Source organism: Natator depressus, chromosome 6 (genome assembly GCF_965152275.1).
Source record: "Natator depressus isolate rNatDep1 chromosome 6, rNatDep2.hap1, whole genome shotgun sequence".
Classification (NCBI taxonomy): Eukaryota; Metazoa; Chordata; order Testudines; family Cheloniidae; genus Natator; species Natator depressus.
Genome location: NC_134239.1, coordinates 80,629,302 through 80,654,902, shown reverse-complemented (window position 1 = coordinate 80,654,902; position 25,601 = coordinate 80,629,302). Strand labels below are relative to the sequence as shown.

General features: G+C 40.3%; 1 protein-coding gene and 1 long non-coding RNA gene across 4 annotated transcripts; both read right to left on the bottom strand.

The window, feature by feature from the left end:
- Window positions 1-135: 135 nt before the first annotated feature.
- On the bottom strand, window positions 136-17,735 carry LOC141989308 (uncharacterized). Of its 3 annotated transcripts, none has more exons than XR_012639961.1 (4): window positions 17,550-17,735; window positions 9,716-9,852; window positions 3,794-3,838; window positions 136-862 (listed from the first exon to the last, which is right to left on the bottom strand). It is a non-coding gene; the product is annotated as an uncharacterized LOC141989308 (long non-coding RNA). The 3 variants fall into 3 exon arrangements; XR_012639960.1 differs by lacking the exon at window positions 17,550-17,735 and adding an exon at window positions 9,935-10,334 and having other exon boundaries at window positions 137-862; XR_012639959.1 differs by lacking the exon at window positions 17,550-17,735 and adding an exon at window positions 10,177-10,286 and having other exon boundaries at window positions 146-862.
- FOXG1 (forkhead box G1) lies at window positions 14,103-16,471 on the bottom strand. The gene has a single exon (XM_074957089.1). The coding sequence runs from the start codon at window positions 16,428-16,430 to the stop codon at window positions 15,030-15,032; it is 1,401 nt and encodes a 466-aa protein (XP_074813190.1). The 5' UTR covers window positions 16,431-16,471; the 3' UTR covers window positions 14,103-15,029.
- Window positions 17,736-25,601: the final 7,866 nt, after the last annotated feature.

The window sequence follows — 25,601 nt, the reverse complement described above, 5'->3', positions numbered from 1 at the left end:
TATAGAACTCCGAGAGCCAGGGTGTGCCCAGTCACTGGGAGATTGGCAAGGGAAGTGTTTTTGCAGAGCAACGTTTCGCTTAGACTATTCCACAGTATTGTATTCGAGACTCGAAGCGACGTTTGCTGACGGACGAAGGAGCTAGTTTAGTCAATTTTAAAGTGTTTATTGTTATCATGGCAATACCGCTCAGGGTCACACGCAATCCGAGAAGTTACAACATTTACATCTCCAGCCTCCCCACAACCTCCAGAGCTGCCTGGGCTGCAGCGGAACTGAGCCTTGCACCAAGTTACGAAAGGAATCAGATATTGTTTAAACCCGTTTTCCCCCTCGAGTTCTGCGGCAGCCTTTCCTCTCTGCGGTATCAAGGCAATTAACAAGTAACCGGTCTTAACCCCGGACAGCTGCCTGCTTGGGAGATTTTAAGACTATTTCCCCCCCCCCCCTTTTTTTGGTCCTTTGAATCATTTTGGGTCCAGATTTCAAGGCAGAATCTCAGGCTGGTCCAGTGGCCTCTTTGCCTTTATCTTCCAGACACTAGCAGGTCTGACAAAAGCAGACTCCCCTCCTCCCGAGGAGATGATGGGCTCGTGTTTACACTCTAGACAGCCACTAACTCCTCCGAGCTCTTCCTCCCAACCCCCATCTCTCTTCCCCTCCCCCCAATTCTTTTTGCGTTGTTGTTCAAGAGGTGGGGGTGGGGGCGGGAAGCGTTTGGTACCCGCACACTGTCCTATTCTGCCTTTGCACCGTGACCACGCAGCTCCCAATTCATCATGTGTCCTTCTCCCGGACAGTTACCCCACTTTGGCTGTCAGGCGCGCCTCTTCATGTCACCTTCTTCCTCCAAAGATACCTACTGGGGTAGAAAGAAAACCAGGACTTGTGGCACCTTAGAGACTAACAAATTTATTTGAGCATAGGCTTTCCTGAGCTACAGCTCACTTCATCGGATGCATTCAGTGGTAGAGAACACAGCCCAGAAACAGCCACACACAGTAACGCACTCTACACTGCACCGTCTGCCTCACGCCTGTGGCGAGCTCTACTCAGCCCCCCTCAACCCCCTGGCATTTTCCGGTAGCCAAAGAAAGATGATCCGGGAACCATTCTGAAAGGGAAAAGTACCCATCTCCTGAGGCCCAGATGCTAAGCAGGTCTCCCGTGGCCTCACTAGTTAGTACATTTTAGGGACAAATCGCCTTCTCCCGTCACCCTAAACATGAAAATAATCCAGCCTATGAATCTGGATTAAGGGCTGTCATCAGTGACTACCAGTCCTGGCGTTGCGGAAGAACTAAAAAAGCAGGACTATGGAGCAGTACCCTGAAAAAGACCAGAACAAAATATACTCAGATAAATGGATTTCAAGATTCCCTGCTACAGCTGGTATTCAGAAAGAGTCGTCATCATCATCATTATTCGCAGCACAAGTTTAGCGAGACGAGGAAATCTGTTTAATCGGGTTATTAATCATTTAAAACCCAGTAAATACATTTACAATCTAAAAAGTACCATTGATGATTCACACCGTTGGTAGATTTTAATTACAAGCTAAAGTAATATGTGCATGTCAAATTTGGCATTTTTAAAAAATAAACAGGATTTGTAGGCCAAAACTCTGGTGAGTTACAGTGTTTAATAACTAACTGGGATCATTCCCGTGTCTATATATTAAAAGCGTTGTGTTTCCGGTAGTAAAGAACACGAATGTATGTTCTTAACACGTTCCCGTTGCAACTGCATGTCGATTTCAACATTCCCTTAACGACCATCCTACAGATGTGTGTAAAAGAAATGGATTATCTCACATTTCTCTGCAACTGAAATGTGATACACCTTCCTGCATTTTAGGGTACATCATTTGAGACAGATCTACAATTGCAACACTCTTTGCAGACAGGAGACGAGATCTGTGCCGAATATACATTCAAGGATGTAATTCTTTCTCAGACAAATAATCGGCTCCCTTTCAAATATAATTAGTGTTTTGATAGTGCATTTCTTCTGAGAAGTAGATCCACAAACACACACAACCTCATATCGTGTGTGTTTGTATATTTGAAACAGGATTATATAGAGAGCCTATATTGTGGATGATACAGACACTACTTTTTAAAGGGTTACACATAGACAACCTTATTTATTCCCTAAACTACTGGACGAACGGTGTAGGTGCGTATTACACAAAGTAAACATTTTGAAAACATTTTTTGTTAAAAATGAAAATGTTTCGAAAACATAAGAAGCCATTGTTTGTTTTCGGTTCTTTGTCAGGATCAATTCAGGGCTAGCAGAAAGTAGCAGAATGTTATGTTTGTCTGTGCCAGGCGTGTTATTCTGTGAATAATGTGTCTTCCTTTTCTCGTGAGGAATTAATCTCTGAACCCTAGCTCCCATTGACCCCAATGGGTGCGCAGGAAACAGAGGAGGAGACCCTTAAATGGTAGAACTACACAGAGATTGGATTTTTGCAATCTGCATCACGCGGGTGGCCGGAGTAAACTAATTATTTAAAACAATCGATGGAATCATAACATTCGAACACCGCGTTTGTCAAAGGATAGCTCACTGTATAGGATATTCTTCAGATTTCATTCCCTCAATCCTGTGGGATCGTATGGTGCATTAGTTATAAATGTTTGCAAAACGGGTCGAACCTGATGCCACTGAAATCTATGGACGTTTTGACAGTGATTTCTATGGCACCGACCCAAGATAAGTTTTATTGCGTTTAGGACAAGAAGGCAATGTATATACTTTCCTTAATACCTACAACATCCCTGCGTTCGGTACCAAATTATCCTGTTGAAATAAATCTAGAGTTTTAATTCGAAGTATAGAAATACCAGGCTGGAATCAACATGTGAAAATACTGTCATCAGGCCATCTGCATGTCCATACAAAATGATAAAAGGGCCAGATCCTGATCCCATTGATGTCACAAGCAAAATTTCCATAATATCAATGGACAGAGGATCAGGCGCCACATCTGTACTTATATGCATGCAAAATATATAGAGATATAAAGATATGTATATAGTTGATTTGTATTAACCTAATTCTTCAAAAACTATTAAATAGAGACGTGTAGCCTGGGAATTTAAAAACGGGTTTGATTTTCCATTTGGGTTGCTTTCAATGATTCGGTTTTATGTATTCCTCTGAGTGGACCCGCACTTAGTATTTTCAAACCAAATCCTGACTTCAGTAGGATTTCCAGGGTCTGGCCCACGTGGGCCCACTTTGAAGGCGTTAGCTGCCGTAAAAATAAGCTTATGATGATGGTGATGCTGATTAATAATAAAGGTAAAAGTCCATTTGATTTTAATGAGAGGTTTTCTCTGAGTAAATAAAGGGGCTCTCTTTGAAAAGCAGTTAGAACTCTGAGCATCCCAAACATAGGCAAACCTTTCAGTCTCTCCTGAGAATATCGGATGCTCTGAGTTATCTGAAGGTTGTTATTTATATTGTAATTATTATTAACCGTTATTAATTATTTTATTGTTAAATAAAATAATAATAAATAAAAATAATAAACACCTGCAATATTTCCCCCTCAGTTTTTAGTCTCTATCTCTTTCCACAACATTTTACTGACAGTTGTCTTCCTGGGAGCTGATGACTTGGATATTGAGTATTCACAAAGTGTCTATAGTTGAACATTATAGTATCTCCATCTTAATTAAACACAATTCCGGTACCTGCCTTTGCTAGATCACCTACCTGAAATGCAAACATCTCGCAAATGTTAATAGCTATAATCTTAGTTCAATACAGTGTTACCCACCTCAGTTATTAAGATCCAGTTAACCCCATGTTTACCTCGAATGATCTGTGAACAAACAAAAAAGTGGGAAAATATTTACCACATCGATCAGATAATCTCTAGTAAAATGTCAAAAATAAACTTGTTAACTTGTTCCGTAAGACAAAACCAAATCAAGAACCTTGATACCTTTATGGTTTGCAAATGGTCTTTTTGTTCAGTAAGGAGTGGACTAACATTAAAGAAGATCACACTTGCGTTCAGAAAATATTGTTATTTTTCTTTAATGGGGAAAATTGGACTCCCGCGACTTAGATCTGTGGTTTTTAGGACTGGGATGGAAATTGGACTGACACCACTTTGCACTTTAACAATCAGATTTCGTCAGGGTACAAGTTGTTTGTTTAACCCGACAGCTCCGTGCACCCCGTCGCACGCTTTACACACTCATTAAAACGATTATTCACGACCTGTCGAGTGTTTTCTAGTTCATTCACAGGAAAGACTTAATGCTATAAGATTCAAGAATATACCTTCAACTATACCAGAGAAAGAGAGCGGGGGGAGATTATCTATGCGATCATCTGATGCGCTGGCATTTTACATCTACAAGTTGCAAGAAAGCAGTTGTTCAAAGTCAAAAAGCACTAATATTTTTAGATTGCGATTTGACAGCTAGGCAGGATCATAAACAAAGGATCCCACATTCGTTTCATTTCCCAACCTTTAGAACAGTATTGATATTATAATGCTTACCCTTAAACACTCTTCTGACAAACAGGAAAATTACCTACAGATGTTAATGACAGTTTTGGGGTAGATAAGTTGAAACACAGCTTGGGAAACGTATGAATTCACCACCTATGCAAAATAAATAATTCCTTCTTGTAATAGAGTCAGATTCCAAGGCCAGAAGGGACCACTATGGTCATCTAGTCTGACCTTCTGTACAACAGAGGCCATAGAACTCCCCCCCCTTCCCCCACAGAAATGCTGTGTGTGTGTGTGTAAATCCAATCTTGATTTTAAAATGGCCAGTGACGGAGAATCCACCATGACCCTTGGTAAATTGTTCCAACAGTTAATTATCTTCACCGTTAAAATGTTTTGGCTCCTTTCTTATTGTGGAGTATAATGATCTGATGACTACCACAGGAATAATTCCTCCTCAGTGACTACGTTTTTACACTGCTTCTTTACAGCTTTTCCTTAACGATAGAGTGGAATGGGTATTTGTGAGCAGAATAATATTGCCGTTTGTAATATTATCATTCCTGAATTATAGGATAGTATAGCAAACATGGCTGAAACGTCACTGTATCTCCCGAAACAGCCGCAAAAGAAGATGCTACTGTATCTTAATAAAAAGAAAAGGAGTACTTGTGGCACCTTAGAGACTAACCAATTTATTTGAGCATAAGCTTTTGTGAACTACAGCTCACTTCATCAGATGTATCTTAATGTTCATTTAAAATGTAGATTTAAAAAAAGATCCATTTCAATCTATGATGCTCCAATTATTGAAAGAGTTCACAGGAATAGCCTCAACACCTTTTTAATATATTAAAACATGAAGACGCAAAGGTATTTAAAGCATCTTGTCACTATATTGTACGACTGTGATATCTTAATGCAGATTTTTTTTAAATCAGCCGATGTCTGATTTATATATTCATATAACCCTAGATTCTGAAATTCTATCTGTTAGAAAACTCCTGAGGCTATTGTATTGCTAGGATCATATTTAGACTTAAAGGAAGGGAGAGAGTGGGGAAATAAAGCCAAAGTATGATTCCCATGTAATGTCTTCAGTTCCACCAAACCATTTATTTAAAAGGGTTATTTTTTAAATAAAAAAGTATCTAAACATAATTTATCTTTATTTCAAAGCAAAAACCCTGAATGCAACAAGAGGTTTTAATCTGAAACAGTTTCCTAGTTGCTCCAAAAGCAAGCATGTATAAGTAATTTGTTAAATTTATTGGATTGCAATAATCCACTATCAAGTTTGCTAAAAATGGATCTGTCAAGTGTTTCCCGGTATAAGCTCTTTCTTTCAAACCAACCTGGTATAATAATCAGGAGACAAAGAAACCGAAATATGTAAGTAAATACCTAAACCTCTGGATAAATAAACACACTAATCAATAGGAAGCAAGCCAACATTTGTCTTATTGATGAAGAGACAATCGATTTTGCTGTTCCAACTTACAATCTGCAGTATCCATATTTAATTATTAGTAATTTTTAACTCCACCGATTTAATCATCAAAAATAGTGTTAATAACTCCTACCCTTCCATCTTGTCATAAATTATATTCATGATCTGACAGAAAAGGTGGCTTTCCGATTTTTCCAGAAGTAGACAACTTTACCAAAATAGAATAAGCAGCTATGGAAATAATAATATGATTACTTAATGCCGATTTAAGAATTTTCATGCTGAAAATGTACCCCAATATTTACAATCAGAATATCTTCCCAAAGCAGTGGAATGTATTTCTTTTAAAAGATCATTGACACTTTAGCTCAATGCAATTTTGATACGGTTCACGTGTGTTTCCCATTAATGCGTAACGTTTGATAACAAAAATACAATTTCCATTTCATGTCACTGAGATTCTCCCTTCAAGACGCACACACAGTGCAAGTGCATTCAGAAGAACAAAATTAGGTTTTCTAACCACTATAGCATTTGAAAATCAGCTACAAGCCATAGCATGAACAAATATTAGTTATTATCTGATACATTTAATCAGATCTGCATTTATTCCCTTGAACAGATTCCTCTAATAATCTGTCAGCATATAATTGTTTCAGCTTTTGTTTAGTTAACATATTCAGTTAAAGAGTCTCCTTGGTGGAACTGACACGCCTGTTTGGAAGTGTGTGTGTGTGTGCGCGCGCGCGCACCTAGGGAGAAAAAGGAGGGTAATGCCATCTTTGCTATAACATCACTGAGATTTTTACCTGAAAAGGGCAGTCGGGGTGTGTATTACTCGTATTAAATTCTCGAAAATCTTGTAGCCCTTTGGAAAACGCGAATTTTAACAGCAGGGTTTAACTATTTACATGCGGTTACAATTTTTTTTTAAAAAAGGGTTTGAGCCTCTCGTCGAATCCACTGAAAAATTATGTGACTTTTTTTTATGTGCAGATCCTAACACGATTTTTTTGGCCGTTAAAGGCAATCTTATCTGCCATTGCATATGATGAATGTAATAGATCATTTAACCTTAAATACCCTCTATCAGATCATTTCTGGGTGGACGTCCTGGCCCCATTGAAGTCAGCCGGGAATTTAGCCAGGGTCTCGCCTATAGAATTCAACTTTTCCGACTCAGCTCAGAATCCCGAGAAAAACCGTCGGAGCTCCACCAGCTCCTGTTCCGCAAGACTTCGGCAGATCCGGCTCTTCTCACCGGCTCATGTCACCGTGCAAAGGATATCTGCTGAATGCAGTGCAACAGAAAATAAAACCAACAGCCCATCGGGTCCCTGCCTTCTTTGCAGTTCCAAACCCCTATTGACCTGAATGAGTCAGATTCGCTTGAATGAGGAATGCACTTAATATCAGTCTTAACATTAAGCAGCAATTTTCAGTTAACTTTATCGGGGTTATTTACTAATATTTTTAGTGCAGGATGACAAATGTAAGATTTTTTTCAGCCTCATGTGTGACTGTATATCCTAAATTAATTAAATCTGTCCGCTAGAATTAAGAACAGCTAGGCATAAACAGAAGGAATCCTATTTTAAGTATTGTAATGTGTCCTGGCACTCATCCACAGAATTATTAGTAATTAATTAATTGTTATTATTATTATTAAAAATGTTTAATAGTATATCTCCACCTTGCTCATTGATAATAGAAAAAAATGCTTCCTATTTTATTTGATAGCCTTGGCGAGGTAATTATATGTATACACCATTAAGATGTTTTTGATAATCCTTTCGTTCAATTAAAACACTGATATCTGTAACATTTCTCCAGTGTTTTATTGAGGTGACTTGCTCAGATGCTGTGTTCTGTTAAATGGCATTGTAAAAGGGGCAAGAAGGCAGTTGCTTGGGTTTTGTGCTTTAATACACGATTCCCATATTGTTGTCAGCTCACAGGAAAAATCCAACACGACCCGTCCCCAGCTGCGATCACCGAACGGTATGTATCGTTAAAGCAAATGTAAACTTTGCCTGAGAAGCAGATCAGCCGAATCATTGTAAGAGTCATTGCCAAATTGGTGAGGGACAGGAAAGAGAAAGGGGCAAAATCCTTTTAAAAATGTCTACCACAGGGAAAACACAGTTTTATCAACTGGCAGATAAAGTGCTGAGATCTGAAACAGGCACTGTGTAAACACTAAGGATCGACTTTTTTTTTTTTTTAAATGGCTTTGCTCTATATTCATTTTCTCTGGCACCTGAAAATCGAACCTGTATGTGTGTGACAAGCAAGGAACTCCAGCTCTCCTGTTTGACAAGAGCGCCCTCACCTTGCTGCTTTGAGAGCAGCTCCCAGGCACGGCAGACTCCTCACTGCTCACATTGTTTCTGAGGACGGCAAGCGCAGCATATCCATCGCGATAGCTATATCTATATACCTCTCGATCTAACCATCTGCGGCTATCCCTATTGCTGTCTCTCTCACAGCAGCTTTGCACTGGATGTACGACCGAGATAGCTATAGTGACCGATAGAAGCATATCGATATAAGCACCAATATATAAACCTATAGATTTCTAAATCCAAACTCATTTGTAAAGAAATCAACAAATGTCTTATTTATACCTTACGGAACCAATTTAATCTATAGGCAGGTTTCTGCCAAACTGTCAACAATTTGTCAACTCTCTTGAAAGCTAAGTCATGCTTTGTATATAAATTTCCCGGAAAACGAACTGTACACGGCTTCCATTTCCAGCAATGTGAATGGGGAGATCCACCCCTCAATACTTCATTACCATTTGCTCTATTACCTTCAGCAGGTGTCTTATCTCACTGCGTTTTGGTAACTTAAATTGGTGTATTAAAAAATAATAATTTTCATGAGATTACAAATTGCGGAACAAGGGAATTAAAATCATTAATAGAGTCGGGCAAGGTGTATTGTTCTTTCCCCCCCAACCGTTTCGAAGGCATAAAAGCCAGAACATCAGTCAGTCTAGAAGCAGGGTTTTTTTCCCCCCCTGGAGATATGATCAAGTTTGTCAAATCTATAGATCGAGCAGGACAATACTGTCACCACCCTCTCGTTTTACAAAGTATAGCACCTAAATAGATTAAAATCTCAATATCTCTGGCACGCAGGGGCACAGCATTTTAGGGCGGGGGGGAGGGGGAAAGACGAGCAGAAATGCCTTGATCTATTATAAAATAAAATAAAACAAAAACCCCTCAAACTCTAGAGTGGAGCTTGAAATTGTCAAGTGATTCATTCTCCATTTCTGGGGGCAAGCGTTTGCCTGCTGGTATATCCAGAGGAAAGGCGATGCTAGTTTTATATACATTATTTTAAAAGTCTCCATCTTTGTTCTCATATAATTTTTGACAAGAGTAGCTTCCTGTGCGTTTCGGAAACTTAACAATATTTTCACTATACCCGAAAGGCGTAACCCCCCCCCCCCCCCGAAAAACCTATCCCTATTTGTAAAACCCCAAAGTTAAATGTTGTTATTTTATTTTTTACTTTTTAGAAACACAGTCTACCCCCACCTCCCCTCCAGCACATACACCGAAAGGGCATCTATTACTAAGACCTCGATTAAATAGCAGCTTTAATTCTGGAAAAGGAACGCACGTATTAAATTGTTCACGCTAAAGCATACTTCCACTTTATGGTGAGATCGAAAAGATAAATCACGTCCCAAGATCTACGTGTAAATATTGCTGATACCAGTGAGCACAGCCGTTTTACGAGTGCAGAGGAATAAAATGTACACTCACCAAGTCTGCACGAAAAAGTATCGCCACCACCCTGGCATCCTTTCTTTTCTTGCAGGTACAGGTAGTTCTGCCCAGCGTCTTAAAAAGCCAAACAAAACACTGCACATGTGTCACTTCCTTGGCTTTAGTCCTCTTAACTAGAAAAAGAAATAAAGTTAAAAATAAACTCATAGATTTTCTGGCAGAATTTATAAAATAATGAAGAAATGTGCAGCTTACCTGGTTAAAATTAAAGAGGGGGGCGGGGGAGGGACAAGAGGAACAATCCTAACTTTGGGCACAAACAGTTCAGATGTAACCGGTGTTTTTTAAACTCTACTTCAGTCGTGCAGGCGAGCTGGTTATTATTCGGGTTGAGGAAAATAGTATGTGTAGACAGAAGTCTGTCATGTATTTTAATTCGCATCACAGGGATCTGCCTGTAGGGAGAAGTAGTGGAGGTTTTCTTTAACTTCACCTACCCTGCTGGCGGGAAGGCTTGCTGAGATTGCTGGGCAGGTTTTCTTTCTGGAGGGTCCCATCTGTCTGGAATAAACTGCAGTGGAGTTGAGGGCAGGTTCTCCGGTGAGGTAGGAATATGCAGGAACTCCGCCCTCTGGGCACAGCCACACAAACCCAGCAGAACAGCCACAGCCAGCCCTAAAACCTCTAATGATCTTCACCTTCACCTTTTGCTAACCCAGTTCTCCACCACTTTTTGACCCGTTTACCCTGGCACCTTCACCACAGGAAAACATTCTTCAAAACAAGAGCACTGGACATACAAATCTGTCCAGAAGCTATTGTGAAAAATTATATAGATAATAAATTGTATATGTCTATATTCTATATATGTGTATATATATTTTATATATTCTATAAGTATATAAAGAATATCTATGTGTATATAGTAGTGTATATATAGTAGCGTATATAAGACAGAGCATATATAAGGGTTTATCTTCGCTTCCATATGGTTAACTCTGTGTTCCTATATGAATATAGATTTAAATATATACACCTATAGATTCTTCTGTCCTTAGGAAAATATTATGACCAATAAAATAATACAAACACTAAAAAATAACAATGGGTCTTATTCAACACCTACTCTGCCAAGGCCAAATTCTCATTGAGTTCAGCTATGGAGTAACTGGAATTCAGTGAAATTTGCCTGAGGAAGGGGTAAGTGCTGCCGGAGTCTAATCGCATAACGGGTGGTGAGGAGGTGAAGAAAATCTCCTTTGAATACTTTCGGACATAAACTTTAATCATCATGCAAAAGGGGTCACAATGAGTACAATACACTCCTACCAAAACTTGTACAGGGGTCAGACATTTTTTAAAGGTATCATCCAAATAACCGTCGAATTTAGGGTAGGTTATATCATCCTTTTTTATCATTTAAATGATTTTGGCTCACATTTGTTCTACATAACACTTAGAATTTGAATGAAGCCAGTTTATGGTATATAAAATATGTTAGAGAAATATAAAATATTTTAAAGAAAATATCGAAATTAAACGAGGACGCTCGCTTAATGCCTCACTATAAATTTGGGCTGTGTTTTCTACTCATATCGGAGCTCATTACCACTCAATCATTTACTCATTCAAGTAAAAATACACTTGAAAGTTTCTTTAATATGAACTATACCGACAAGTGCAATAACCAGAAAAATAGCAATAGCTTCTTAATTCTAAAAAACCCATAAACAATATGAATAACGAAACGCCAACAAAGGCCCCTAGTATGTCTTGACACGTGATAAATAATTTTTAAAAAATCAGTAAAAGTTCTTAAAAGTTCGACGTCAGACGTTCACATGCCAAGAGTTTATGGAAACAATATCAGCTCACATCATTATTTGCTTGAAGGATAAAAAAATGCCTTAAATTCCATACCAAACTGTCATATGTATGTGTGAAAAGACATCATGAACGAACAAAAGGTTTAACTTGTAGGGTGGGAAGGAGGTAAATCCAAGACAAATTTTGGGCCTTAATAGGCCTGTTACAATATAGTACTACGTTAGCACTTTGCCTTCCAAAGACATTTTTATCCCAGGTAATATTTATATGGTAACTTGAGTAAACTACCAAATCAAACATGTTCCTCTCCCCCGCTTCAATGGGAAGAGAAAAAGTCAATAAGACCTGAATCGCTTAGGCAGTAGTTTATCACTGAACCTTAAGTAAAGCATAAAGAATGAGTGCTTGTTTAAACCTTCTCTTTTGGAAGCATATATAAAAATACAGTTGTAACACCTTTTCTCAGAATTATTATCAATTACGTTTACCTAATTAATGCTTATTAACCCACGAAAAACATTGACATGGCGAGATTATGCTTTCAACCGATCTGGCTTCTATTTTCAATCCTCAATACATTATCGGCGTTTTCGGGAGCGGGGGGGGGGGGGGGATTGCACATGGAATAACACCTTAAATACGTGCTATTGAATTTCCCACAATATGCAACCAATTGCAAGTGTTAAATAATAAATCATGTCCTTTGTCAGCTGCAGCAGATGCCATTCTTTTAATTTGCTTAGGTAAAAATATACCTAACGGAGACTCCACGTTTTAACAGTTTAAACTCACACAGATTTTTTTCTGATCAAGTGCAATTTCAGATTTGATTGTTTCGAGGTCTTTTTATTTGTAGTTGTTGCGATCAATTATTCTTTGATGCATGAATTTAAATTGCAATAGAGTGAAGAATTTGGGGGAGGGCTTCAAAGAGGTATCATCCCTTTATACTAAAACAAAGCAACCTTTTCCTTCCTGTTACGATTCATCTGAATTGCTGAATTTAGAATGGAAGCCAAGAATATCAGCGGTTTCTCTCCATCTCCCCATATGTGCAGAGCTTGCTGTCCCATCTCCCTCTTAACCTTTCACTCCTCTCTCTTCTCTACAGATTTGCTTCCTTCTGCTTGTTTAATTCTTATTTTCAGAAGATCTTTTTTTCTCTGTCCCAGTGTCGTCAATATTCTCGTTTCAAGAATTTAGGTTTGCTGTTACTCCTTCCCCCTCTACCCCCCAGTCTTTTAAGATCAACTCTTTAAAGTGTTTGCCGATAACATCTCCGGGATAGAGATTATTTTTCATTGGGCCTATTGTGAGAAGTAGCCGGCTTATTGCATTACTGCAGAACACATTTCAGACTATACAATTGTAACAAATGAACAACTTGTCTTCCACGGACTCACTGCGGGATCCAATTAGTTCGTAAACCTTTTTGCACAAGTTTTCTAATTATTTTCAAGAGTTGCGGCTTTCATAGGATTTCTTAAACTCATCAAGAAACTGATTCTTTTTAGGATCAAGTACTGCATAAGAAAGTAGTAGCATTGCCCCCCTTAAAGCAAAAGGCTCAATTCTCCATCAAATGAAAGATACTTACGTACGTATGTTTTTATATGCTAGTGGGCTTCCAGTGAATATTTATCGCTGGAGGGCAGAATGTGTAAAAGATTCATTTTAGTGCTTCACATTTAAACTGATAATTATTTTTGAAAATATGAAACATTGCCATGCAATCCATTACAACATGTGACCACTTCAGCACTACCTTTCACTGTAATATACGGCAACTTCCGCACATCTTTATTAGACTCTTTAACCGCGGGGGGGTGGGGGGGGGCGCTAGGGAGGAGGAACAGCCAAAGGAACAATATATGGTGACTGATAACTATGAATACTTTTACACATATTTTAAGCAAACGTGTTTGCAGCATTAAAAGTGTATATGCTTCCTGAACCGTCTTCCCCCCGGCCCCCCTTTAAGGAAAGGATTGTCGTTTTATATGTATACACATGTATTACATCTAGCTATATCTATCCATATATAAGCCAAACACGGAAATTAAACACCTTATACAAAATATATAGAAATGTAAGCCATTTATATGTCCCCAATTGACTTAAAAATAAAATTAACCCTTTCAGAAGAATTATTCCTTGAATTAGTTTTGGAAATTATCACAAAGTTATATATATATATATATAACTTTATATATGTAGTGGGTATATTTAAATTATCTCTTTTATACACATATATTTACATAAGCTCAAGATGTAACGTCTGTGACGCCTCTAATTTAATACGTAGTATAGTAACTGGGGCCATGCCGTACGAACAGTTTTTAAGCAGAACTCCCCATTGAAGTCAATGGGGAATTCTGATTAAAAAAGAAAAAAATCTAGTGGTCTTAGCTTTTGATTAAATCGCCTGCTCCTTTAAAAATATAATGTAGATTTAAAAAAAATACAACGTCAATTAAGAAAAAAAGGAGCATGTGAAAAATGGGGGCCTACCTATCTAGCACTTTGAATTCCCTATAGCTTTAATGCCCTTTGCATATTAATTCTATTTAATAAAAGAGACAAAAAAACTATCAAGTATATATGAATTTAGCCTATTTTTTTATTTCTGTGTGTTCATAGTAAACATTTTTGTAAGTGACAAACACGGGCATATGACCACAGTATCACAATCAAGAAATTTTAAGACGACATTAACAATCACTCAAATTTATGCGGCATTTGCGCAACACAGGTTACATATTTGCAAGGTTTACCTATAAGTACAATAGGTATTAACATTTCACTACATTTAGAAAAAAAATAAAGGTGACCTGTTAGTGACCACATACATCAAAATATACACAACACAAACTGAAGGCAATCATTAATTTTGTCCCCTTCTGATTCATTTGAACGGGCAGTGCTGCAAGCTGAAACAATGTTGTTGTTGGTTTAAATTACTTCGGACATTGAGTGCATTTTCTAAAACCCAATCTTTGGTCTAAAAGTAAACAAAAATCAAAAAATCAGCTCATTAAAGAAAAGGACAAAATAATCAATGGCCAAAATGTAGTTCTTGGGCATCTTTTACTATTACTTCTGCTTAAATACAAATTACATTTTAATTTTTTCATTGTTTTAATAAATTTAGTATTTTTTCAGGGTCTGCATCCACCAACATATCCATGATAACTTATAATACTGCAAACATGGAAAATCTGGAGGTTTTTAGTGATAGACTTGTCATATTTGAATAAAAATTGCAAAGCAGTCACTATTTAGATACACATTCTACTATAATTTTGACTTCCAAACTTCATAGTCTACAATGTCATCTCCCCACATTGCACCTTGCTGACATTCCTCACCTTGTTGGAATAATAAACAACCCTAAAGACTGAACAAACGTACAGAAAATGGGGGACTTAATAAAAAATACCTGGACTTTTTTGTTTTTCTTTTAAGTATCATTTACAATGCAAATGTGTGTAAAATGTTCACTTACAGTCTGGTCCCATGGATGTTAATGTATTAAAGGGTTTGAAGAAGACCCCTGATTCTGATGTGTGAAATAATCAGAAAGTCCCCCGGAAAGTCCTGTTGTAAAACTTGGCAAAGAAGGTCTTAAGGACTCACAAGGGAGAGTGGAGGGCGCCTGTGGAGACGTGGAGGAGGAGGCTGCCCTGGCCGTCATTGAAGTGCTGCTTTGAGAAGTCATTGAAGGGTGAGGAACATGGGGGAAAAAGTAACTTGTCTGTCCTGCTAGAAGGTTTACAGAGCAAGGGTTTAGGGAATAGGTGCCAGAGCAGGGGACTGACAAGCCACATGGCACTGAGGCGGCCAGAGCTGCTGCTGTGAGGTGATGAGTGGCATAAGGTATCTCTCCATTGACTAGTCTATCAACACTTAACCCATTAGACGTGGAAAAGGAGTGGTTGTTTCCCAAAGAGTTTTGAGTCAACACTGAACTGTAGGGCATGGGGTGGCTGGGGTAGGCGGACGTGGTCCCATTGTAACTCAAAGTGCTGCTGGCCCGGGGGTGGTGCAGGGAGAGGAAAGGGGACATAGGCCAATACAAAGATCCAGCCCTATCCATGAATGTCAGTCCGGTGGAGGTGAGCCGAGCGCCTCGCTTGAAAGCCAGCTTGGCCCGGGAGGTGGTGGATCTCCGGCGGAGCTTGCCCGTGGTTCCCCCGATGAAGACGTCGTCGCTGGAAGGGTCCAACATCCAGTAGTTCCCTTTGCCCGGGTCGTCGTAGTGGCGGGGCACCTTGACGAAGCACTTATTGAGGGAGAGGTTGTGGCGGATGGAGTTCTGCCAGCCCTGCTTGTTCTCCCGGTAGTAGGGGAAGTTCTTCATGATGAACTCGTAGATGCCGTTGAGGGTGAGGCGCTTCTCGGGGCTCTGCCGGATGGCCATCATGATCAGCGCGTTGTAGCTGAACGGGGGCTTCTCGTACTTGCCGTTCTTCTTCTCCCCTTCCTTGCCGCTCTCCCCTTCCTTGCCCCCCTCCGCCGCCCCCTTCTTCTCCTCCGCCGCCGCCGCTTTCTCCTTCTCCTCCAGCTCCGCGGCTGCCGCGGCCGAGCCCGGCTCCCCCTTGCCCGGCAGAATCTCCTTGGCCACCTCCAAGGTGCCAGAGGCGGTGGCCGCCGCCGCCGCCGCCACCGCCCCCACGGGGGGCTGCAGGAGGAGCTGGCTCTTCTCCTCTTCCTCCTCCTCGGCCGGGGCAGCTCGCTGGGGCTGCTGCTGCTGCTGCGGGTGGTGGTGGTGGTGGTGGTGGTGATGGTGGTGGTGGTGGGGATGGTGGTGGGGGTGGCTGTTGGGGTGGTTGTCGCTCTGGACGGCTTCGGGCACCAGGCTGTTTATGCTGAAGGAGGATTTCGGCAGCATTTTCACTTCCTTCCTATCTCCCATGTCCAACATCACACACTAGCCCGGGGGGGTGGGGGGAAAGTTGCGGCGGCGGCGGCGGCCCAGGCAGCAGCGCGCGGGGCGGCGGCGGCGGCGGCGGCGGCCGCGCGGGGCAGCGAGGTGGCGGCGCCCCGGGCTGGAGCGGCAGCAGTGCAGGTGGACCGCAGTCGCAGGCGCCGGCAAGGCATGTAGCAAGGACGGGAGCCGCCGGGGAGGGAAGAGGAAAACCGAACCCCGATCCCCCGGCTCGGAGCCCCTGAGCGCAATCACAGCCCCGCTCGGCACTCCTGCATGGTGCCCGGTCCCCCCGCTTCCACCAGAGCCCGGGGGGGGACAGCGGCAGCCGGGCGGGTCGGCGGCGGAGAGCAGCAGAGGCAGCTATAGAGACAGCTTTAGCCACAATTAATTTCAGAGCTACAGACACACGCTAGGGCTGTAAAAAAATTTTTGGTTTAACCTTTTCCACCGGTCGCCCAATCAGAAACCTCGGCGTGCAGGAGCGTCTCTCCCGGAGCCAGCCAATCAGAACTCCCCTCTCCTCCTCTTCCCTCGCCCCTTCTCTCTCCTCCTCCTGCGGCCCCCCCTCCCATCCAGCTCCCAAGCACCGCCAAAGCCCCCTGCCGCGCAGGGATACCAGGGGAAGGACGGATTGCTGCGGAGGCTTACCTTTCTCATGCCTCCCTCTCCTCCACACTCCACTCCTCTGAAACCAACATCTCCCCATCCCAGTGTATTGGATCATTTTAGTTTTATACTTCAGTATTTTTTCTAAGCGATTAAAGTTTGCTTGTACCCCCCCACCCCTTTTTTTAAGGCGAAGGAAGTGAGAGGTTGGGGGAGGGGGCCGGAGAAGGCAATGGTGGTGGTGGTGCTGGGAGAGGAGAGGTACTACTTTGCGGAGCCAGGCACTGTCTCTCGGCGCAGTGTATTCTTGTAGGCCCCTTGTGTTGATGAGCTTTTACTTTTTGAAAACATCAGTTTTAAGGGACAAATATTTTTGGAGCTTGCTTTAGAAACATGTTTTGGGAGGGTTTCTCCCCCCCCCCCCCCGTGTGTTTGTTCTGCTCTGTTGGTTTTATGTCGCAGGGGGCTGTATCTTTGGGGGGGGGAGAGAAGGAAAGATTTACTTACAACCCTCCTTGCGTCTCGGTCCTCTCCCGGGAAAGCGGGGATAATAGGACGTGATCTTGATCCGGGGCAGTCGGGGCCCTGCACATCGGCCCTTCGGGGAAGAAACGAGCTGCGGCTACTTCCACCCAGTTATGGTGCACTTGACAAGCTCAGCCGTTCGGGCCATTGCTCTCTTGTTTGTTAATCTCCGAAATGTGTGAGTTAAAAGGATGGGGGGAGGGGAGATAAAAACAAGGTGGTGTGTGGGGGGGGGGGAGATAAGACTGAAAATAATGCACGTTGTAAGGATTTGCTTGTAACCTCCTATCTTCTGAATTTCATTCTCTGCGCCTTATTGCCACTTTAAAGTTTCACTTGCAATCGGAAATGATCCCCACCACTCTTTCTCCCCGGGAAATGCTCCTTCCTTCAAGGTGTTTCTTTTGAACATCAGCGTATGACGCTTCTTGTTGTTTGGTTTCTCTTCTTCTCACCGCGTTCGTTTTCAACCGGGAAAGAAAAGTAGGCCATGTAAAGATATGTATGTATACATGAAATAGATATATAAATAATCCACCCACTATGTGTTGCAATTTGTTTCCTTTGTTTCTGCGATCCGTAATGTTGTGGTTCTGCTGTTCTTATTCTTGGGGGGGGGGGTGGAGAAGGGGCTGGGACCATAAGAGTTGGGTGCTGCTGAGTTAAATGAAATTATCTTGTAGCACTCCTTTCCTACTAATGTTCTTTAAATAAATACGATGGGAAAGAAGTGAGTGTACGGCTAAGATTTCCTGGGGACAGGAATTCAGTGTTAAGTCATCCAGATCAAATCCTTCCTTACTCTAGGCTTGAAACACATAGGCTTTTTTACTGAGGAAGAAGAAGGGCAAAATATCACCGAGGGAAAACATATGGATCACATTAAAAACAAAGCAATACAAAAGGGCAACAGACATTTTACTCTATCACTGCATAAATACCTTACACTTGTGTGCTTCTTCTGTAGGATTATGGCGGGTAAAAGAAAAAAAAAGAACGATGCAGTAAAATAATATGTGAAAAGTTCAATTGTAATAAATGCAATTCATCCTATGGAAACTCAGTTTTGAACTCAGTGTGTGTCAGAGAGAGAGAGAGAGAAGAAGAAGAAGAAAAGAGGAAGAAGAAGAACAATTACAATTGGCCAATAATAAACGATTGAAATTGGGGATGGCATGAACTCTGTGCATTGGATTAACCTCGAATGACCTTACCACAATTGTATTTATTTATCCTATTTTGTAACAGGGCGCTACTGACAAAAAATAGAAGTCAATGATCAAACTTTTTTTAAAATAAATGTTTTCGTATTTTTAATCGTTTTAAATGATAATCATATCAATGCACAGAACTGTATCCAGTGTATTGGAATTCTTCAGAAAACTTGTGGTGTGGACTATGGCATGATCCTCTGATAGGACAGGGTCAGAGGAAAGGTAAGGTCTGTGCATATGATAATGATGATGCACATTTAATATGTATTATTACGGTGCATGGGATCCCTTTGGGGTGGCTGGGCCCAGTGCATTTTCTTACTCTGTCTAGCATGTAATGATTCGGTGTAACCGGATTCTTGAGAAAGGACAGGTTACGTAAACATTTACTGATGTGGAGTAACTATACTATTTGTACTCTGATATGCAGGAAGGAAAGTGTTGATTAACACAGAAGAAAAAAAAGCGAAATTAGCTGATTGCATGCTCATAAGTGCAAGCTGTCATTGAACTGCTTTTAAAATAGACACAGCTGGGTGTTTGTGTTGAAAAAATTCTTGTGTTTTTGCTAATACTGAAATAAGCATGATTTTGTATACCAAACATTTTCAGATCATTAAAATTTGTAATCTGTGCTGGTTTTAAACACAAAGAAAAGAAACAGATTCATTTCGCTGTAAAATTTGCTGATATTATATTAACTCAATCAGGTCTGTGTAAATGGTGCATTGTGCCTTATCAAATCTCTTTGAACCATTTAATACACAAAGTGCCAAACGTGTGTATTGTTTGTTAACATTGAACGTTTTATTCAAATCCGTGCTCTGCAGAAAACTGGAGGAGATGTCGTTTAATGTAACACTGACATCGCTTGTTGAAATTTTAATGCTCTGAGGGGTTTCTTAGGTCAAAGCTGCGTTTACATTGCGTTGTGACCGAGGATGAAAATGTAGCAGGGGAAAAAATAAACATTTCGTCATATTGCATTTCTGAACCAGGGCTTAATAACGAGAGAAACGTGCTTTTAAAATGCCTAATAATCTAAATTTAGTGTCCAGCCATTTGTCATAGCTGTAGAATAAAGCATTGTACCCAAATTTAGAATTTATTATATTATTTTTAATACCAAGGGTATACAATTCTCCCTAAAAAGGAAATTCTGCTTCCAAAATGTAAGACGTATCTTTCTAAGGCCATGAAGGTTTCATTCATTGTTTACAGGAGACGAAAGGATATGTAATAGAAGCCGCATCAATTATTATCTCTGACGGACTTTAACTTACAGGCCTGTTTATATTCTCAGTTTATAGAATATAGATATTTACTTTGGAAATGCAGAATGTGCTCGTCTAACGGCCAAACCCTACACTCTTTTCTTAGATTTGACCCAGACAGAGCTCCCTTTCGCTTCAGTGGCAGCTTTGCCTAGATCACAACGGAATAAAGACTGGGTGATTTGACCCCAAGACTATAGCAAGATTAGGAGTTATTTTGAGAGTGCCTCGAAGGGAAGTGTTTTCTAAACTGGAAGCCCATGTGGAATACCTGAGAATAAGAGTTGGGAAGAGTAGTGTTACCTGCGCAAGCCAAGAATAACAGGCGCAAAGAGTGTCACTCAGCTCTTTGTGTGACGTGTATTTCCTTTCAGCAGTGCACACTCACCGTTGGTGTATATTCACCTGGTGTACCTATTACACATTAGTTTAGCATCTTGAACAGATAGACTCATTTAATAAGCGATAGAATGAGAAAATAGAAAACAATTTCTAATTCAGAGGATAAAGACTTAACTAAATATTCTAGCTGAAATTCCGCGTTCCAGTACTTTCCATACAGAGCTTCGATTATTTATTTGTCTATGTTTGCCCATTCTCCTTTTAGTCTTAATTTATTTTAAAGAACCAGGTAAAATTGTGCCATCCAGTAACCTGATTGAACCCGGGTGTAAACGTGTAAACGTATTCTTCATATGCTTAAGTTGTACGTTTTCTGTTTGTTTGTTTGTTTGCTTGCTTGCTTTCAGAAGAAGGTAGAGGTACCATAGTCCAAAGATGTTACGAGCTGGTTAAATGTAATGACACCTTAAAAATGAATTAGTGTTTCTTCCGCCATGTTTAATACCCAGGCTTCGATGACATCATGAATCCATGAAATGAGTCAGAACACTTCATTTTAACATCCAAATAATCACATATTAAATACAATCAAGTGCTCTATATTTGCCCCGGTGGGTCTACGCTTCCCTTATTTGTTTCACGTTCCTTGACCAATTAAAGTAAGCGCTACTTTCAAACCAGCCTAACCATCCACTGATATCTTGCTTATAGGACATTTTAGATGTGTAGGTAGCAATGCACTAACAACAATATGTGTCAAACTCTGTGAAGATAGATAGATGATAGATTAATTACTATAATACACCGATATGTTTACATATATACAGTAATGTATAGGTGTCCTCTCTCTAGCCAACTCTCATCTACTCCTTAACAGCTGGTAATGGTGCTAACATTTAGTGATTAGAAGTTACTCTATTTAGCGTGTTGTATCCTTCTTCTGTGCGTTTTGGTTACAGGTTATACGATTAGGTTTGCGAGAACAGTAGTGAACTAAACTTCCCAGTGAGAGGTCTTCACACCAGGGAAGTGTTACTTCGCTGCAGCAGCCCTGCCTCGTCACTCATTAGGAAGCTGCAGGTTGTCAGGCGCTTCTCCTGCGCGCACACGCACGCAAGCACAAAACCTCAGCACTAAAACTAAATTAAGAAGCCGATGATTAAGACAAGCGTCTGCGAGGCCTGTCATTTCAGCATCCTTCCATCATAACATTGTGGCACAGGGAAATTTGCTTGAAAACCTGGAAAAAAAATTCTCTGGGAGAGCCTCCTATTTGAGATACCATAAATGCTAACTTCAAGGATAGACTGGGAGCTACTTCGGATGCAAGCTAAGAATCCACAGAGGAAATGGATGTTGCAAAGACCATTGGGCGATCCAGGCACTTCCTTAAACTCTGGTGAGTATTTCTCCAGTCTATTGAAGCAGGTCCCTAGGCACTAAGCGAATCAAACTGGATCATTTTGAAATCCACTGCCGGGTTTCTTCACGAGACGTCTGGGGAACTCCCCCTAATGATAGATCTGTAATGAAAAGTTCCTACTGGATGACTAATGGTTGTTGGCACTGAGAGCCCCTTTAAGGAGAGCAGCACATATTGTGCCGAAGACCCTGCAAGTACCCTTTAAATACAAACATTTTAAGGTTTTTTCCCCCCGTTGTTTTCGGGCCACTTGTGTGATTTCTCCCCGTGGCCCCACTTTTTATAATCCCACCTCCTCAACCTCTTCACACCCCCACTCCCGCCGAGGGGGTGAACTACTCTGTTGTTAAATGTTTCAAGAAGAGCTAAATTTCTCATTCGATAATCTTTGAAAAGCTGCACTGTACCATAAAGAAAGAACTGCCAGTGGGGCACTGTATACTGTATAAGGAGGAGTCTATCCAGCTGCAGGACAGATAGCATTAAAACAATGAAAGCAATCAACCATGTTTAAAGGGTTCCTCTAACGTTAAATTTATTTAAGTTTCTAGCGTATGCTAGAGGGAGGAAAACTTGGAAATGGGAAACCATTGCTGCAGGGGACTGAAGCGTTTATCGATGTTGTGAGGGTGAAACAAGATAGAATTAAGGGTGACAGAAACAGAGACGAGTAAACATTATAAAGCATACATTTCCCTCTGCGGGTATACAGAACAGAACGAAATCTAAATCTAATCCAATCCAATCAAAATAAAGCTAGAGATCTGACGGGAAATGTTAAACGTTCATAATCTTATCAGATTAATAAGTGTTGGAGTGTTCAGACCCTCGCAAGAGTTGACTTGCTCGGAACTGTAAGAGAATTTTCTCACGTTTGCATTAAATATTAACTTTCATGTTAAGATGTTGATTTAATTTTCTTCAGAATCCAAACTATCAAGAGTGTTTTGGGTATCTGTCTACAAACACATGCATACATTAAATATGTTCCACATAGTACAGCAAAAGTTCTTCCTATCTCACAAGGGAAATACAGGAGTAATGATAATGATAATAATAAAATACCAGTGACAATTATCTCCAGAATCGATGTAGAAGATAACAAAATTCACATAAAAATGTAAATAAGTTTCAAGTCTCATGCTGCACATTTAAAGAAATCGCTTTACCTCTATGATCGATTATTAAAACATGCCTGGACAGAAAGTCTGATTATATATAAACTTGCCAAAGCTAGCCTCTCGAATTAAATAATTGGCGATAACATACGATGAAAATGAAGGGAGCAAGAAAGATTTGCAAATCTCAGCGCTCCACACCGAGACCTTTAGCTGCTGCTGGATTGAACAAACACACACGATAACCCTTTCCAAATGCTACCTTGGGGCGCCTAAAATGTACTATTTTGGAAATGACAAATATAAATGTTTTGCGGTTTACAGCTGTAGCTAACGCAAAAGAAATACACAACACATTCCCCAGCCCCCTCCCCCTACCACACACACACACACACACACACCTTTATTTCATTCTGACGCGTTTAAAAAATAGACTGGTGGGGAATTTTCGAAGCCAGATGACGCTCCATAGATCTCTTAGCGTTATACCTGGTCATTTCAACGAGCCATATTTGCTACAGCTGTTCCATAGCTGAGGTGGCTCAGCGCCATTCTTTCCAAAGCAGAGAGTACAGATTTTTCTTAAGAGTCCCAATCGGACAGGCTAAGTTATGGACCTAGGATTTTAGGCCCTAGAGAAGCTGAGTATTCTTTCTCACTGCCAAGTGAGCAACATGCCATAGACAACGTAAAACATACAGATAACATAAGCACGCACCCAAACGGCACTTGCAAGCCAGGTAAACTTCTACACTTTCAAATACAACTTCAGCTTTCTCTATGTTTTGGGTTCAAACGAAAGCGCTGCGTCTATATAAGGTGCCTATTTCAGACAGTATACGGTAGCGGTGACTGATAAATCCCAAGTATCAGGATAGGATTTACCCTAGTTTGAAAGACTGAGGTTGTGTACGTACCGATTCTTGATTGCCTCTTGGGACTACTCGCGTGAGTAAGGCTACCGGGATTTGACTTTCTATGTACATTATTATCAATACACTTTGTATCGGGCAGAACGGTCTCCATGTTTTCTTCCTTTCTTGGGGAGGTGGGTGTGGTGATGGAAAGACGCTTTGTGCCTTATCCTAACTGCTATCATTGTTAAATAAGTTTCTTTGGGAAGGGTTGGTACCATCCCATAACAGTGGGTGTCTCCATTTATTATTTTTAATAATATGATATGTCTTTTATACAGAGCCTGCTTTTTTGTGTTTGTTTTGTTTTTGCTTTGTTTCTTGAATTGTTCTCTTTCAAGCCCTAGCACAAACACAGAAAAACAAACAAACAAAAATTACTGGCAACAAAGTTAAACCCCATTTGTGTCCCTCCCACCAAGCATGGACTGTGCTTCGCTAAAGACCTGAGTTTGTGGTTTTGCCTTGACGTTAATTTGTCCAACAAAGAGAAGCGGCTGCGGACAGACTCTCCATGCAATGACAATGTAGAGAGGAAAAATATTGAAAGAAACAATTCTCCAGAGACCTTTCTCCTTTGTGTGTTTTCGCCTCTCCACCTTTCAGATGAGGCACACGCACATACGCACACAGACAGAGGTTGTGTTTCTCAGGGAGTTTTTGGAAATTAATGTTGAATGTTGTTATTTTTAATTGAGACATAAACATCTAAAAAATAACTTGGTAGCTCAGGAAACTCAAGCAAATAAACTGCTCCCCCTTTGGGTACTGACAAAATATTATTAGTAAAAGAAGCATATTGGAAAATATTCTCTGCTCTTAGTTCCAAACACCAGTAATCATGGGATAGTATGAAGATTTATATGTACAGAAAAAGTTCCAAATTACAATTGAATAAAACTATATTAGTTTAAAAATAGATAGTATCTCTTTTTTCTTCATGATGGATACAACTAATCTTCCTGATGATAAATCATAATAGTATAATACATCGGCAATAAATAAATGAGATTTTATCATAGATGGACGCCACCAGTTATAGGTTAAATACAACTAACTGGCTCTTAAATTAAGCAACCTAGATTGTAAATTACTATGCTTATTTTTACTTTCAGATACAAAGAATTAGGAACAATGACTACCTTCGGGTCTGGCCATTCTAAGAATATATAAGCAATACCATTTCACATATTCTAACAATTTGCAAATCATGTTCAACTTTTTTATGTTGTGGATATATATTTTGTCATATTAAATTCAACTGTGAGAGTCTTTGTAGCATTCTTCGAGCATTTTCTGGCATCAGCGTATTATACAGATCGTTGCTTATCGTGTTAAGATCTTGATTTATTTGTAAAACTATACGTATGCGTCTCAGCATATTGCAGCAACCCTGAGCGAAATAACCGAGAGCGCTGCATCTTTCTAATATGCATTATTTCCATACGTGAACAGTTCATTTGTGTGTCTATCTATCTAGAGTCTATACCTAAAGATAGTCAAGTACCTCTTGGACTTGTTACCTGTAATCGACCCAAAAAAGAACATACGAACAGTATACAGATAATTGCTCTAATTGCTTGGAGGAATGTAATTGGCGTTATATTTTTCTGTTGCACTGTGTCTATACTTATTCTCCCTTGATAAATATTAAAAACTGAACTGCTTGTCTCGACATGTTCCTCTGTTTTGAAGCCCAAGAAGCACAACAAAATCATTACAATAAAGTGATCAACCCTATTACGCATG